At 32.3% G+C, this 17,235-nt stretch overlaps 1 protein-coding gene across 7 annotated transcripts in view; it reads left to right on the top strand.

Annotated features, from left to right (window-relative positions):
* LOC132745823 (myb-like protein X) overlaps positions 1-17,235 on the top strand; it is a 41,206-nt gene that overhangs the window by 9,851 nt on the left and 14,120 nt on the right. For all 7 annotated transcript variants that reach the window (XM_060734860.1, XM_060734821.1, XM_060734843.1 and 4 more), the window contains one exon: positions 1,418-3,168. In XM_060734860.1, the coding sequence (XP_060590843.1) occupies positions 1,606-3,168 (1,563 nt within the window). In that variant the 5' untranslated portion in view covers positions 1,418-1,605. The remainder of the gene's footprint in view (positions 1-1,417; positions 3,169-17,235) is intronic.

Here is a 17,235-nt window from a genome sequence, read left to right as displayed (position 1 = left end):
AGTCCGCCATAACCAGTTAGGACATTGTGTCTTACTGGTAATAGATTGACATTATGGTAAGTATTGCATTAGAAATGTGGCTATGCATGAAACGTTAATTGTTGAATTAAGAAATGAATGCTGTGTTTCAGATGATTGATATGATAGGTACAGTATAAGGAAGTTTTTCTATTGTTTTGAAAAGATAGCTGGTTTACATACTGTCTCAACTGATATAATTATGATACATGTATGTTGAAAAGGAGTTCATATTTTGTTGTTAGGATTAGGTACAGCAGCTCTTGTTAATGTATAAATATTGAGTTACAGCAATAACAACAATATTATGGTAATTAACATAATTGTCATCATCATCATCATCATCATCATTGCGTTACAGCATTAATAACATTATCATAATAATAATTAAGATTAATGTCACCATCATCATCATCATTGCTTTACAGCATTAATAACATTATCATAATAATAATTAACATTATTGTCATCATCATCATTGCTTTACAGCATTAATAACATTATCATAATAATAATTAACATAATTGTCATCATCATCATCATCATCATTGCTTTACAGCATTAATAACATTATCATAATAATAATTAACATAATTGTCATCATCATCATCATCATCATTGCGTTACAGCATTAATAACATTATCATAATAATAATTAACATAATTGTCATCATCATCATCATCATCATCATTGCGTTACAGCATTAATAACATTATCATAATAATAATTAAGATTAATGTCACCATCATCATTAAGACATTAACAACATTATTATATTGTCATCATCATCATCATCATCATTATTGTTTTTATCAACATCATCATTAATATCATTATCATCATCATTATCATCATCAGCAGAAGCAGAATTGTTGTCATCACCAATGTTATTGTAAGATTATATACTAATTGGTAAATGTAAAAACTAAGAGGGGTACACTTTATTTCAGAAATTTTCACAAGGATTTTAAAATGCAGTTTGTTCAAATGTTTCCTGGAGAAACGAAAGAAATTCTTATAAAGAAATTCTTGATAAAAGAAACCTGCTCATTACAATTGTAATAATTAATACAATTTAATCAATGATATAATATATGTATTTTTTATAATTATGTATTTAAGTACTGTAATATAATGGATCTTAGATTTGTTCTTCCTACTTTTTCATATACATTTATAAAGAAGTGGAAGAACAAAAGATTTAGGCAAAAAATGTAATATTGATTTTTTCAGCTAAATATAAGTCATTGTTTAAACTAAATTTATTTCCAGTCTCATATTATGCCATTTACTTGGCTTATTGGGTTTATAAATCAGTTTTCAATTCTGATATGATATAAATGATATTTATGGCAGTGTGTAATATTTGTATGACATTTTGTCTCATTATTATTTCAGTGATCAGCAGACACAGGTATAAACAGAGAGAACAGTATTGAATTTTCACTAAGAAAATCAATTAGTTTATTGACGATCGAGCGTAACAGACGTGTGAGCACACCAGCTGACTCTCGTAACATTTTTTTATGATATTTAAACCTTGCATAAATGACACATGAAGTTAGTAGTGGAGTGCTTTGTCCAAAATGGAGACAGGAAAGTCAAAAGATAAGGAGTATGAAAATAAACATGGAAACTTACTGAGCTGTCAGGACATTAAATCTAAAGCGGATTTTATTGATATAATTGATGTGTCCTTGCAAGGTCAAGATTATACCAATGGTTTAAATGCTGAGGTAGATCTTGATGACAGTATTGACAAGAAAGATGAACAAACTGACAAAGATGATGCAGCGAATAAAAGTGGGAACAAAACATGTGATGTTAAGGTAGTTAATGGTGACAAAGTTGATTCCGAAAAAGCAAGTGCCAAAGTTAATCCAGAGAATAAAAGTCCATCTCAGAAGAAAAAGAAGAAGAAAAAGAAGAAGAAGAAGAAGGATTCTAGCAAAGATAGGAGCGATTCTGTAGATAACACAGATAATAGTGAAGGTGAAGTCGGTAAAGAAAAGGTGTTACTTGATACACAAGTTAATTCTGTTAAAAGTCAAGAGGATATGGGTAATAATTTGGAAGGCAAAGATAAACTGGAAACAAGTGTTGATAACCCTCAACAAACCATTGATGATGCATGTGCTAAACTTGATGAAGGTGCTCTAGAAAATAATAACTTGAAATCAGCTTTAGATAATGAAAGCCAGCCTCCTGTTGCAGATGTTAAAGTGAATGAAGATGGTGCAAAAGATTCTAGTGTTGTAAATGTAGAGAATCTTGAAAATGATTTGGTTACAAAGATTGAAGGCACAGATGTTGTGGTAGAAACTAACCAGGAGAAAGAAGGTGATATAATTGAGGATGCCGCCAGTGAAGATAAAAATCAGATACAAAAGGAAGATGAAAGAACCAAGAGTTTGGAAGTAAAGGAAGATACAGCAAAAAATGAAAATGCTGATGATACTGAATTGAATATTTCAGTTGGTATAGAAAGTACTACAACAGTAACTGAAAAGGAAGATACTGGAGGTGATGAAGAATTCATAGACCGGGAGAAAGTTAAGAATTTCATTGATGAAGTTATAAATGATATACAAGGAATTGTTATTGAAGCAGATGAGTGTGATTCTGTTGTAAATGATATGTGTAAGAAAGGTGAAAATAGTGAATTAGCTTATGATCAAGTAAAGAATGAAATCAGTGAGGTGGTAGGAAGTGACATTCCTGAAGTTAGTGGAGTGGATAGCAAATCAGTGGAATTAAGTTCAAACAAAGGAGAAGCAAATTTGAATCTGTCTGAAACTATTGAAGATAATCCTACGATAGATAAAAGCAAATTGGAGTTGAATGGACATGAATTGCCATGTGAACTTGTTATTAAAGAAGAGACGGATTTTGTTGAAAATTCTCAATCTCCTGTCTGTCAAAATGAGGAATTACCAAAGATGAATGAAACAACGACCAAAGAAAATAAAACATCTGATGTGGATACGACCAGTTCTGGTGAGACAACAGAGACACAAGATCTAAAACCTGTAACTGAGGAGGTAGCTGATGTTTCTGATGCACAGGGCAAGAAGAGACTTGACATGCCAGGTGCACAGGGAGTAGACACAGAGACACAAACAGACCAGGTTGTTAATCGTAAAGAAAAGGTTAGTAATTAAAGGTATTTAAAATATAACAACATTGATTATTGTATTCTGAATATTCAGTGGACATAAAATGTATTAACTAAATAGTTTAACAAAATAATTTCTGACATAAATTGAAAAGTAATATAGCAAGTTGAGAGCTTAACACAACTCTTGAGTGACCTATTAGCTATATTGCAATATACCAAAATGGGCTCATGAAAAATTGAAAACTTAAACAATATATTAAGTTGAAACAATTAATTTTGATGTCGCACAGGTTAAAATAATTAACAAAAGTTCAGTCTACACTCAGGTTTATGTCTATGTTGACATAAGAAAATGTAACTTACTAATTAATTATATACAAGGTTATTTAGAGTAAAGGTAAAATACATGAAGTGATATGTTTTTATGAAATTGTACAGGGCTTTTTACCGCTATGAAAGATGAATTAACATATTGTTTAATTACTGATTATACATGTACATTCATAAAACTCTTAACATATTTGTTCAGAGACAGATTAAATGACTTAAATGCCTTTTCACCCTTTAATCTGCAGGAACGTAGAAGGTGATTAGTCTTTTCCAACAGTATAGAACCTGGTCAGACTGCACAGAATTGCAGGCTGGCCTGGCTCTATACTGTTGGTAGCACTTCTTTTGTATTTTGATTATAAATTTCCCTTTAAACTTGGAATGGACTGTTCCAAATTCAAAGCTGGACAATCCATTATAGAAATTCAGGAGGTTAAGGGTTTAAGAGTCCAAGTTACAATAAGTATGTAATCTTAACTATGATGTTATTGCAACTAGACAACATTGTAATTTTCCACATGTACCTTGTAGTGTATAGTGAAATATATTGACCTGCATTAATGTGTTACCTGGATGTGTCTCTATATGGTTTTGTTTAAAGTTTTTATTGGCACAGAGGCACTATTGATTTGTATTGAAGATAGGGTGTCTCTCTTGTCATTGCTATATTTAGATTCTCCGTCTGTAATTAACATGAGTAGAGTGTTTTACTGAAGGTAATGAAAAAAGATGCAGTCCCAGTGGTGCGAGTCTGTGGCTGCCATTATCCTGTAAAATCAATAATATTATTGCTCTTTATGGTGTAAAACTCTTTGTTGTTCTGTCTATTAGTGAATTACTGCAACAGTTCTGTTCAATTTGTTCGAAAATGGGACTGTTCACTTTGTTTGAAAATGAGGCTGTTCAATTTGTTTGAAAATGAGGCTGTTCAATTTGTTTGAAAAAGGGGCTGTTCAATTTGTTTGAAAATGGGGCTGTTCAATTTGTTTGAAAATGGGGCTGTTCAATTTGTTTGAAAATGAGGCTGTTCAATTTCTTTGAAAATGGGGCTGTTCAATTTGTTTGAAAATGGGGGTGTTCAATTTGTATGAAAATGGGGAAAAAAAGAATTCAGCCTGGTTTCTTCTTTCTTTGTAAAAAATGAAACCATGAAATTATCTTTAGGCTGTGACTTCTGATATGGGATATTTGTCAAATATTTAACTAACAGTACAAGCCATAATGGGACAGATCTGCAGGCTTATTTAATGGTCTGCACTGGCCACATGGGTAGAATCAGTTGCTACTAGCAGGCTTTTGGTTAACTAAAAAACATTCCTGGTCTATGTTGGTTGCTTAAGATAAATATGTTGACACAGTCACACTATTTTATTAAAGTTTTTTTTGTAAAACAGGCAACTTCACGTTTCATAAACTGACAGGAAAAGATATGATTTTGTCACAATGTCATAATAATATTTCGAAATTATAGCTTAAAAGGGTTTGAATTACAAAAAAAAAGATATTTGAAGAGATATGTATTTATCAATAATAAAATGTGAAACTTGGCATGTATTCAGAACTGTTTTGAATGATTTTATATGTTATGGTAATCAGAGGAAATGAATCCAGGTGCACATTGAAGAGATTTCCAAATAAAGTGTTCACTCAAATTATAGCTTTAATTTCTGCAGTATAAACTGATTAAGTCAAGGTCAAACTAAAGGTACAGGGTAATCTTTCTTCTATATATATACATATATGTTATTTCTATTGATTGCAAGACTTCTTAATTTATATGAAGTCAGGGTTTTAATAATTTGGATAACTTCAAACAGTACTGTGTGAAAATTTTAAAATATTTGAATGAAATATATGAAATAATGGGATAAATCTGTGTGTTTTTATTGAATGATGGTGATTTTTGTGATTTTTCTTGAAATTGGTTTGCCATGATGGTAAGGCCAATTTTTTTTTATATTTTGGTTTACTGATTTTTTCCAAAAAAAGGTAGGGTCGGCGGCGGGGAAAAAAAAAAAAAAAAAGTTTTCATAACTATAAATGTGGTGCATACATATACATAGTACTTACTAGAGCAATGAAATTAAATAAATCGCCGATTGTCTATTCCAAAGATTGTCTAAATACACAAAAAAAAACTTTTGCTCATATTGCCATTGTTTAAAAACACACATGAAATCTACACACGATGACTTATGACAAGTGGCAAGCCAGCCCTTCAAAAGAATCTGTCATTCTTTGATGTTTACACACTGCTGTGTAATCTGAATCATCAAAGGTGCCGAAAATCAGCTGACTTGCACTCATTTCTTTATAGATCAGATGTTAAAAAAAAACTGTCAAGAAAAGATTACACAAAGTCATGTTCAATTTTGCCCATTTTGAAAATATTTTTATCGGATAATTAGCGGGTCAATTTTTGACATAAAAATCTATTAAAAGTAAGTGCGGGCATTTTTTTTATTTTGTTTGTTTGAAACCTGTATTCAATCTGCTTTTAAAGACTATTTTTTTTTTTGTTAAATCTGAAAATACTGATCTTGTCAATTGCAGCAGATTTCTCTCGCTCTGTCCTTGAATGTAATTGCTTACGTAATTTGGCGTGTTTTTTGTTTGTTTGGTTGTTTTACATTTTTACGCATTTCGACCTTCAATGCATTGATGAAATATGATCAAAGCCTAATTATAATTCTGTGAGAATGGCTTGACCCCATTTAACAGACATTCTTTCATAATACACCAATAAACACTTTGCCCAACTAGCAGACGACAGGCTATTCTCGAGTAAAGATAACCGGTTGCGTATCTCACTATATAAATCGTAGGTAAAATAGTCTGGCATGTGGTAGGTTTAACAGTTAATTAAAATACTTACCGCGACATTTCTTTGACAAGTCGTATTATTAGCAGCGTATTTCAAGACAACACAGAATTTTTTTGGGGGCAGATTTTTTTTTTTTTTTTCATTTTCCCAAAATACAGAGTCGGCGGGTCTGTAAACCGAAATATCAAAAAATAATGGCCTAAGTGCATTTATTTTATGCTGCAAGTAGGATTTTTGCAAGAAATTTAAAATTTGATTTGAAAAATCGTTTATGTCTGTCATTTTTTGACTGCTTTCAAATTTTTTACATGTGTCTTGTATTTGAAATAAGGAATTAATAATATAAATTGCTTAGCTTGGTGGAAGCAACTAACTTCTATCTCTGCGACTAGTGCAGACCAAATGCAAACCAAGTGCTGATGGAACATCTGTGATGGTCAGATTGTGGTCTGCGCTATTCATTTCTTAGTCAGTACATATGAAAATTTCTCAAAAAAAACGATGAGTGGATTTGTCCGAAGGAAAAAATGGACTAGTCAATATCGTCCATTATTTATACATACTAGGGTCATTACCATATGAATATGTATATTATCTGGATCACAAAGAGCAATTTAAAAAATTTATAACGTTTCTATCTATCTATTTATTTACTAACGATTCTCTATAGAAGTTTTTATTGGTTCAACGAATACAGTAAATTTATGATGTCATCAGTGTGATGTCAAATTATTATCTATTCATAAAACTTTTAATTAAAGCAGCATACACGCCTACAGATACATATTTATTGTTACGAAAACTTGTAAATAGTTCTAATACATTAAAATGCTGTCAAATTATTTGATATAACCTGGCCTAAGGCAGTAACATTGTACTTTGCACTGCACTTGAAATAAAGTTTAACTTGTCAGAAAATGCAGATATTGGGTGATAAAAACAATCAATGTTGTCATTCTTTGCATAATTAAACATTCAATGTTTCACCTGAATTACAAACTTCATGCATTTCTTAAACTAGATACATTTGTATACTGGTTTTTGAGCGGTTTCCGGGGCCCCAGATTGAATTTATTTACAAATAAATTATAGCAAGTTCTCTAAGGTAACTAAACAACAGACAAACCTTCAAAATATATCAACCATTACTATTTTACAGAAGGTATAATTATATTATACAATAAGTATATTATTACTGTACTATTTTAATTTATATGTTGCCTAGAAAACAAATGTCTCTCTGATGTGATGAAGTAACATAGATGCCCGATTGATAGAAATAGACTGTACTGTATGAAAATGATAAATGGCCGGGCTAGAAATCTACTAAAAAAAAAAACAATATATTTTTTCTTATTTATTTTTTTTTTTTTCTTAATTTTTTAATTTTTTTTTTTTTTTTTACATCTTTTATTTAACTCTTTGGTGAGAATGAGAAATTTTATAACTATCATATGAGAATAAACATGTGTAGTAAAGCAAATTGTGCCTTTAATGTAATGTTATTAATAATGTAAATGAAGAAATTTATCGCAACTAGGTAACAGGTTGAAGTATTACTGGTATTTTAGTATTTTAGTAAGTTATAGAGGTGCCGTAAAGAAGAGGTTTTTATCTGGATACATGCTGGTTTATTGATAGATAATATAAGGTGCTGATTGAATTAAACCACTGCATCATGTAATTATGTACTCAGATTCCACTTAAAGGACTGAAGGACTGGGACAATGTCCGATATTTCTTCACAACTTTTCAAACCACTTCATAATGAAATAAAGATTGCACAATGTCTTTGCTATAGAAAGAAACCATCTATTTAGTCACCTATATGCCAAAAGCCTGTAATTTATGCAGGACGATTCTGATTTAACATGTGCTAGAGAACTACCACTTACCCGAGTTAGTCACGCGGCTAGCTCGTACACAATGACTAAGGTGTGGTAATTATTGCTTTCAAAGGTAATACGAGTCAGGAACACAGCTTAAATCTACCCATCTAATCTATTTAAACTGTACCTTTCCAACTGAAAAGATTATTAAGTGTTTTTTGTCACTAGGGTTTGGTGTAGGCTATGTCAGTCAACTCGAATGATGATGAAGCAAATTTTCTCCTCAGCTTTTTAACTTTTACAAATTTTATCAGGAAGTTGTTTTCAAAAACGTTTTCACACAAATAATAAAGCCTTTTTGTTGTCTTTTTTTATCCTCCTTGACTACCGAATTTGATATGTACATGATGGCAACAAAGTGTAAGATGGTACAAACCTTTAGAGCTATCTAAAAAGGAAACGCAAAAGCATATTGGCACAAATTATGTACCTTTTCTGTTGGCTTTTGTATTGTCTTTGGTAGCTGAGTTTGGTACATGATGGCAAGAAAGTGTAAGATAGTGCAAACCTATACAGTTACCTAAAATGGAAACTCGAAAGCATTTTTGGCCGTTTTGTTGGCTTTTCTTTTAATTCCCATCGGCAGCTGTATGAGTATGGTGCATGGCAACAATGTACATGTACAAGATCATGGTACAAACTCTTCATGTTTGCTTTCATCATGACACACTATTCTAATGTTTCTACAATAGTACACCATTCTAGTGGTTTTTATGATTTATTACAAATTGTTTTAGTGGTTTCTGATTCATATTGTTTTGTTATGGTAGTGGTTTTATTGCTTTGTGCAATGTATGTGGGGTTTTCCCCAGTCCACTTTGTTGTAGAGGAAACTTACACATAGATTTGCTTATGTTTGTATGTACATCCATACAAATATGATACACTATAGTCATGGTAATTCTGTAACTGTTGGCTTTCTGGTGGCCACTGGATCTACCAACATGACCTGTGCAGACTTAGATTATAGTTGGCACGTCTGTGTTGTGATCATGGTCTGCACTGTTTGGCTGTAGTTATTCAGCCTGTACTTATTTTGAAATTTCCTTTAAAGGTGGTGAATGGTAAGGTCCAGATTGAAAGATGGGCAAGTCCATTAAACAAATAAAGTGTGGTAAGGGATATAGTGACAGATTGCTATAATGAAATGTTTAATTTAACGTTGCTCTTTGTCTTACAGTGATTAACTTGGGGGAAGTCTAGCCTTTAATTCAGGTCATTTGAAAATCCACATCTAATTGTAATCCATTTGTTGAACACTTATCATAACAGCATGCCTTCTCTCTGAGCTGTCATTTAATACGTACAGTACAACCGCTACAGAGTAACACCCTGTGGGAGACCATGATTTTGGTTGTTTGTGAAATCAAAGTGTTGCTGTAGATAGGTTAAATTTATAGTGAAAATAGTTGTTGTTATAAGAAAGATACATCAGCCCTTTAAAAGCTGGAACCGAAAGTGATTTAAGCCTGTGCCACAAGCCAAGCATGCCTGTCCTATGAAAATGACTGTACGATTATGGAAATCTGTTTGTACAATTTTGATCTACACTGGTTGTAGCTCAATCGTAAGACCGTCTTAAAAACGCAATCCTACGATAAAGGAAATCTGAGATGTTTGGTGAGACACGTCCAGAATCGTACAATTGATGTACGACCATCATACAAGAAACACAGACATACAAGCGTTGACAAGACAGGACCCCGGGTATTTAACGTTGACTGATGAACTTCAAATTTTAATCTTGTCTATATCCTTAGAATTGATAATCGAAAGTTCCAAAAATGGATGCTGGACACAAACATTTAAGAAATTAAACAGGTTATTGCTTAATTGCTGCACAGGGGGTCGTTCTGCAAAGGTTATACTGTATATTATATATAAAGAGAAGAACGCTGATTTAATGGTCAGCCTTTTTATATTTTCCTGAGGAATATTTCTTGCTGACATGATAGAAACTAGTTTAAGGTGGTAACAATGTGAAATACAGTCTGGTTGCTATGGCAACTGTTCTGTTACAATTCTTGCGAGAATTATAATACAGTACAATATATATGATAGTTCATATAGTATAAATAGTATTGAGAATTTGTTAGAAAATTGAACAGTTTAATACTGATATGAGACAACTTTGAGAATATTATAATGATTGTTTGTTATTCTATGAAGGATACTTTTAGATTGGTGCACTATTGCACTGGAACGGAACGTGTCACATGAGTCATTTGGATTTATTTCGTGCAAATGGTGATATATATATATATATATATATGAGCCGCGTCACGACAAAACCAACATAATGGGTTTGCGACCAGCATGGATCCAGACCAGCCTGCGCATTCGCGCACCAACTCTATTACAAGTAGAGAAACTGATAGTGAACAGCATGGATCCTGATCAGACTGTGTGGATGCGCAGGCTGGTCTGAATCCATGCTGGTCGCAAACCCATTTTGTTGGTTTTGTCATGACGCGGCTCATATATTCTTATATTTTATTGAACGTTTGTCAGTATGACTATCATATCCTAATTTTGTTCAAGTCAAGTGATTGCATTAAAGTATTATTACCATTATCATTGATTTTTTGGGGGAACTTTGGGAAAGGGTCAAAGTTGGAGCAGTCTTATTGGGAAAAAATGAGTGGTGTGATGCCTAATTTGGTATTTTTCAAAATGTTAACACACTATCATATTTGTTGTTTTATTTATTTTTACATCATAGATCAATGTAAAATTATTTGACTGGCAATTGTGTACTTCCTAAACTTGTATATATGGGAATTTTTAGGTTTCAAATTGGGAAAAAATGTCTGTTTTTTGATCAGTCAAACAAAGGAGTAAAGAAAATCACTGATCATAAATGTATTTATAATGTCATGCATATGTTAAAAGAATGTTTATAAGTAAAAATGTAAAAAAAGATGTTTTAATAATATAAATTGAATTTTATAATTCTTTTAAACAATTTAAAGTATGTATGAATATATTATATGTAAATGGACTGAAAGGGTTGTTTTCGTAAAGTATCATCTTCATTTTTAGCTCCACTATTCGCAGAATAATCGGCGTCGGCATCCCTGTGGTAAAGTTTTTGCGTGTAAGCAAGTATCTCCATAACTACTGAAGGAATGCATTGAAACTTTACACACTTGTTCTTTATGATTATCTAACATGATTGGCACAAGTTTCGTAACTCTTTTTCGACTTAGAAATTCCCTTGGTTAAATTTTTGCGTGTAAGCTGGTATCTCCATAACTACTGAAGGGATTGGATTGAAACTTTACACACTTGTTCTCTGTGATTATCTAACCTAATTGGCACAAGTTATGTAACTCTGATTTTCTTTTTTGCATAATTATGCCCCTTTTTCAGCTTAGAAGTTCTTGGTAAAGTTTTTACTTAAGCTGGTATCTTCTCCATTACTACTGAAGGGTTTGTGCCATTTTTGGGACAATTCTATGCATTCATGATTTACTCAATAAAACATTTAAATAACAAGCCTTTGTACCTTTTCGAACAATTTTATGTATTCATATAGGTAAGCATTACTATACTCAATGAAACAACAGTGTGACAACTTTTTCGAATAGTTGAGCGTTACTGTCCTCCGACGGTTCTTGTTTAAAAATAAAAATGATCACCTGTGCCATACATACAAGCGTTAACAACGTTCTTTTATTTATGAAGACAAAGTTAAATGTTATATATATCTTTCATGTGAGTGCAATAAATTTTATATTCAAATATAGTGCAGTTAAAGAACTTTATAAGATTTTGTCAGCAAGACATAATTTTACTGAATGAAGTGTTTATTTGCTGATCTCACATTCTTTAACATCGTAAAATATTTTTATCATCGTAAAAAATGCACACATAACAATTTATTGAGACTAAATTTCTACATGTGTCATTAACTTTAACTGGAACGTTTATTTGAGCCGTGTCACGACAAAACCAACATAATGGGTTTGCGGCCAGCATGGATCCAGACCAGCCTGCGTGTCTGCGCAGTCTGATCAGCATCCATGCTGTTCGCTTACAAACCCTATAACAAGTAGAGAAACTGAAAGCGAACAGAATGGATCCTGATCAGACTGCGTGGATGCGCAGGCTGGTCTGGATCCATGCTGGTCGCAAACCCATTATGTTGGTTTTATCGTGACGCGGCTCATTTGAATTTACTCAACTTGTGAAAATGGTAGACGTTAATATATTTCATTTTTTGAATTAAGAAATTTTTATTACTTTTAATAATTTTACTGTCTGAACTTTTGGTTTTAAAACATTTCACTCCAGTTAAAATGGCGCCAAAAATGCATTGAAAATGCATGTAAATTTCAATATAAAGATATTAATTATGATAATTAATCTGGATTGTTACGATTGAAATTATTTCAAGTGTTCAAGTAAAGGTAAATGCACTTGATATTTTGTTGTTTTCGTCAAGACAACTTGTTTTTGTAAAGTCACTACAATTAATGACTTTCCAAAATACATATGACGTATTATTTCTCACCCCACTAGATATCTTAAATGCACTTGTCCTTCTTTAAAATTGGACAAAACTATTCGTAAATTTAAGGGAAAATTTCATGGACATAATAAGATTGATTTGCAGTTGTAACTGGCTGTTAAGGCAACACTCGTTTTAACTGACTATTAAGTGAATTATTGGTTTGCTTGTTTTAAATGACTGTTAAGTGAGTTATTGGTTTGCTTCTTTTAACTGACTGTTAAGTGAATTATTGGTTTGCCTGTGAATTGTTGGTTTGCTTGTTTTAACTGACTGTAAAGTAAATTATTGGTTTTGCCTGTTTTAACTGACTGTAAAGTGAATTATTGATTTGCCTGTTTTAACTGACTGTTAAGTGAATTATTGGTTTGCCTGTTTTAACTGACTGTTAAGTGAATTATTGGTTTGCCTGTTTTAACTGACTGTTAAGTGAATTATTGGTTTGCCTGTTTTAACTGACTGTTAAGTGAATTATTGATTTGCCTGTTTTAACTGACTGTAAAGTGAATTATTGGTTTGCCTGTTTTAAATGACTGTTAAGTGAATTATTGGTTTTGCCTGTTTTAACTGACTGTAAAGTGAATTATTGGTTTGCCTGTTTTAACTGACTGTTAAGTGAATTATTGGTTTGCCTGTTTTAACTGACTGTTAAGTGAATTATTGGTTTGCCTGTTTTAACTGACTGTTAAGTGAATTATTGGTTTGCCTGTTTTAACTGACTGTTAAGTGAATTATTGGTTTGCCTGTTTTAACTGACTGTAAAGTCAATTATTGGTTTGCCTGTTTTAACTGACTGTTCAGTGAATTATTGGTTTGCTAAAATGTTTTAACTGACTGTTCAGTGAATTATTGGTTTGCTAAAATGTTTTAACTGACTGTTAAGTGAATTATTGGTTTGCTTGTTTTAACTGACTGTTAAGTGAATTATTGGTTTGCTTGTTTTAACTGACTGTAAAGTGAATTATTGGTTTGCCTGTTTTAACTGACTGTTAAGTGAATTATTGGTTTGCCTGTTTTAACTGACTGTTAAGTGAATTATTGATTTGCCTGTTTTAACTGACTGTTAAGTGAATTATTGGTTTGCCTGTTTTAACTGACTGTTAAGTGAATTATTGGTTTGCCTGTTTTAACTGACTGTTAAGTGAATTATTGGTTTGCTTGTTTTAACTGACTGTTAAGTGAATTGTTAGTTTGCTTTTTTGAACTGACTGTTAAGTATTTTTATTGGTTTGCCTGTTTGAACTGACTCTTAAGTAAATTATCGGTTTGCCTGTTTTAACTGACTGTTAAGTGAATTATTGATTTGCCTGTTTTAACTGACTGTTAAGTGAATTATTGGTTTGCCTGTTTTAACTGACTGTTAAGTGAATTATTGGTTTGCCTGTTTTAACTGACTCTATATGTTAAGCCAACTTTTGATATAAGGCAGCTAAAGTAAGCCAACTTGGTTTATAAAATGTAATCAGGTTTGATCTTTGTGAATGACAAAGCATTTATTTCCATTTGGCTCTAAAAACTCTTTCAATGGTGTGTAATGCAAAAAATCACTGCAGGGAGATAGATAAATGTAGACCTATCCTTTGATACAAACATTTTATGTGCACTGTTTAACTTTATTTAATAGAAAGACAGCGTAGTTTATGAATGAACCTCAGACCTTTGATTATATCTGTCTTGTCGTTACCTTTTGTTTTACTGTACAACAGACCCACTGGACTGGAATTGGTATGATTTTCTTGTAAACATAAAACTGTATAAATTTTTGTTTCAGGTGACAATGTTTGAACTTGGCTTTGTGATATGTTTGTTTTTCTGCCGGTTCGGTATTTTCTGCCTGACTTCCATTGACATGTTGGCTGAATGTCGTTGAATGTGGTACGGGTGTTTTGTTTCACCGTATTGGGGCCAATAAGTCTGTACCATACACTTCCTTGTATGGGTTGTGTAATATTCACGATTTATTTGGTAACTGGTTGTCACTTAAAACTTGTCATCTTGTCAATTACTTTTTAATTGATATGGGTAGAACAAAATCTGTACAATGCAATTTGTTTTTCTTTAACATGTTTAACGATCTTTAAATTTTAAAGATGTTCTCCTGAAAATATATTAATGTTTTTCTTATAGCTGCCATTTTGAGGTTCAACAAAACATATATTATTTTAATTGCTTAAGATAAAAAAAATTCGTAATTGTACAATCTGCATGAAAACTGATAAAAATTTGACATATTGATGCTGTAATAAATTTTCCTTCATGTGTATTTAAAGAATTTGATAATTCACCTACTTAGTTGTTAAAAATTGATTTTTTAAAAATATTTTGTCAATTATATTACCTGTATATAGAATTTTGACACACAAAGTGGCTGCCATTTTTGGCAAGGGAGGTTAATATGGTAAGAATTGAGAAGACAGACTTTGTCAGTATCCCACATAACAGGCTTTGTTATAATAACATACAAAGTAGTATATACATAATCCCACATAACAATCTGACTTTGTTAAAATAACATACAAAGTAGTATATACATAATCCCACATAACAGACTTTGTTATAATAACATACAAAGTAGTATATACACAATCCCACATAACAGACTTTGTTATAATAACATACAAAGTAGTATATACATAATCCCACATAACAGACTTTGTTATAATAACATACAAAGTAGTATATTCACACTCCCACATAACAGGCTTTGTTATAATAACATACAAAGTAGTTTATACACAATCCCACATAACAGACTTTGTTATATTACATGTAGCATAAAAGTGGTATATACACAATCCCACAGAACAGACTTTTAGGTATATACACAATCCCACATAACAGACTTTCTCATAATAACAAGCTGGTGTATATACTGTTTCACTTAAACCAACTTAATACTAAGAGGGAAGAAAAATTAGAATGTGAGACAGTTAACACAGATCAATAGTAACTGTTTGTTCAGACCTGAATTATTTATAAGTTGTTGGCAAATAAATCTTTATTATTCAAGTTTAACCTTTAATATGAAACATCTGCTTTTATTGTGTTATTGGTAAACCAAAATCAATGCATAAATGGTAACAGAAGACTTTGTCATGATAACATGCAAAGTGGTTTGTTCACATTCCCACATAACAGACTTTGTTATATTACATGTAGCATAAAAGTGGTATATACACAATCCCACAGAACAGACTTTTAGGTATATACACAATCCCACATAACAGACTTTCTTATAATAACAAGCTGGTGTATATAATACTAAGAGGGAAGAAAAATTAGAATGTGAGACAGTTAACACAGATCAATAGTAACTGTTTGTTCAGACCTGAATTATTTATAAGTTGTTGGCAAATAAATCTTTATTATTCAAGTTTAACCTTATGAAACATCTGCTTTTATTGTGTTATTGGTAAACCAAAATCAATGCATAAATGCTAACAGAAGGATTATGTCATTTTTTTGTGTCATTTATGAATTAAAGTTAATTAAATCAAGCAAAACTTTAACATCTGCATAATTTACAAAGAACCAATTTGATTAAAATCTGAGCTTTTAAATAATGCTACATTATCACGCAAAACATAAAGAAGACCTGAACTTAAGTCAGATATAATTTGTACAAGGAACTAATTCTTTGAGATTTATTACTACATTGTTTCCTTGCTTGCTTGTCATAAAAAATGACACAGTGTTGACTGACTGCTGCAGTGTTGACTGACTGCTGTAGTGTTGACAGAATGCTGCAGTGTTGACAGAATGCTGCAGTGTTGACAGAACGTTGCAGTGATGACAGATTGCTGTAGTGTTGACTGAACATTGCAGTGTTGACAGAATGCTGCAGTGATGACAGAATGTTGCAGTGTTGACAGAATGCTGCAGTGTTGACAGAATGTTGCAGTGTTGACAGAATGTTGCAGTGTTGACAGAATGTTGCAGTGTTGACAGAATGATTCAGTGTTGACAGAACATTGCAGTGATGACAGATTGATGCAGTGATGACAGAACATTGCAGTGATGACAGAACACTGCAGTGTTGACTGAATGCTGTAGTGTTGACAGAATGCTGCAGTGTTGACATATTGCTGCAGTGTTGACATATTGCTGCAGTGTTGACATATATGCTGCAGTGTTGACAGATTGCTGCAGTGTTGACAGAATGCTGCAGTGTTGACAGAATGCTGCAGTGATGACAGAATGTGCAGTGTTGACAGATGCTGCAGTTTGACAGATTGCTGCAGTGTTGACAGAATGCTTTGTTGAGAATGTGTGTGACAGAATGCTGCAGTGTTGACAGTTGCAGTGATGACAGATTGATGCTGCAGTTGCTGATGACAGATGCAGTGTTACTGAATGCAGTGTTGACAGGTTGAATGCTTGTTGACATATTGCTGCGTGTTGACAGATGCTGTAGTGTTGACAGTGCAGTGTGACAGAGCGCAGTATGCATGCATGTTACAGTGCTGCAGTTTGACAGAATGCTGCAGTTGACAGAATGTTGCAGTGTTTACAGAACGCTGCTGATGACAGAACACTGCAGTG

The sequence above is a fragment of the Ruditapes philippinarum genome, unplaced genomic scaffold (assembly GCF_026571515.1).
Source record: "Ruditapes philippinarum isolate M1 unplaced genomic scaffold, ASM2657151v2 ctg211_1_1_1_1, whole genome shotgun sequence".
Lineage (NCBI taxonomy): Eukaryota > Metazoa > Mollusca > Bivalvia > Venerida > Veneridae > Ruditapes > Ruditapes philippinarum.
Note: the sequence above shows the minus strand (reverse complement) of the source record. Positions and strands in the feature narration are given on the sequence as shown.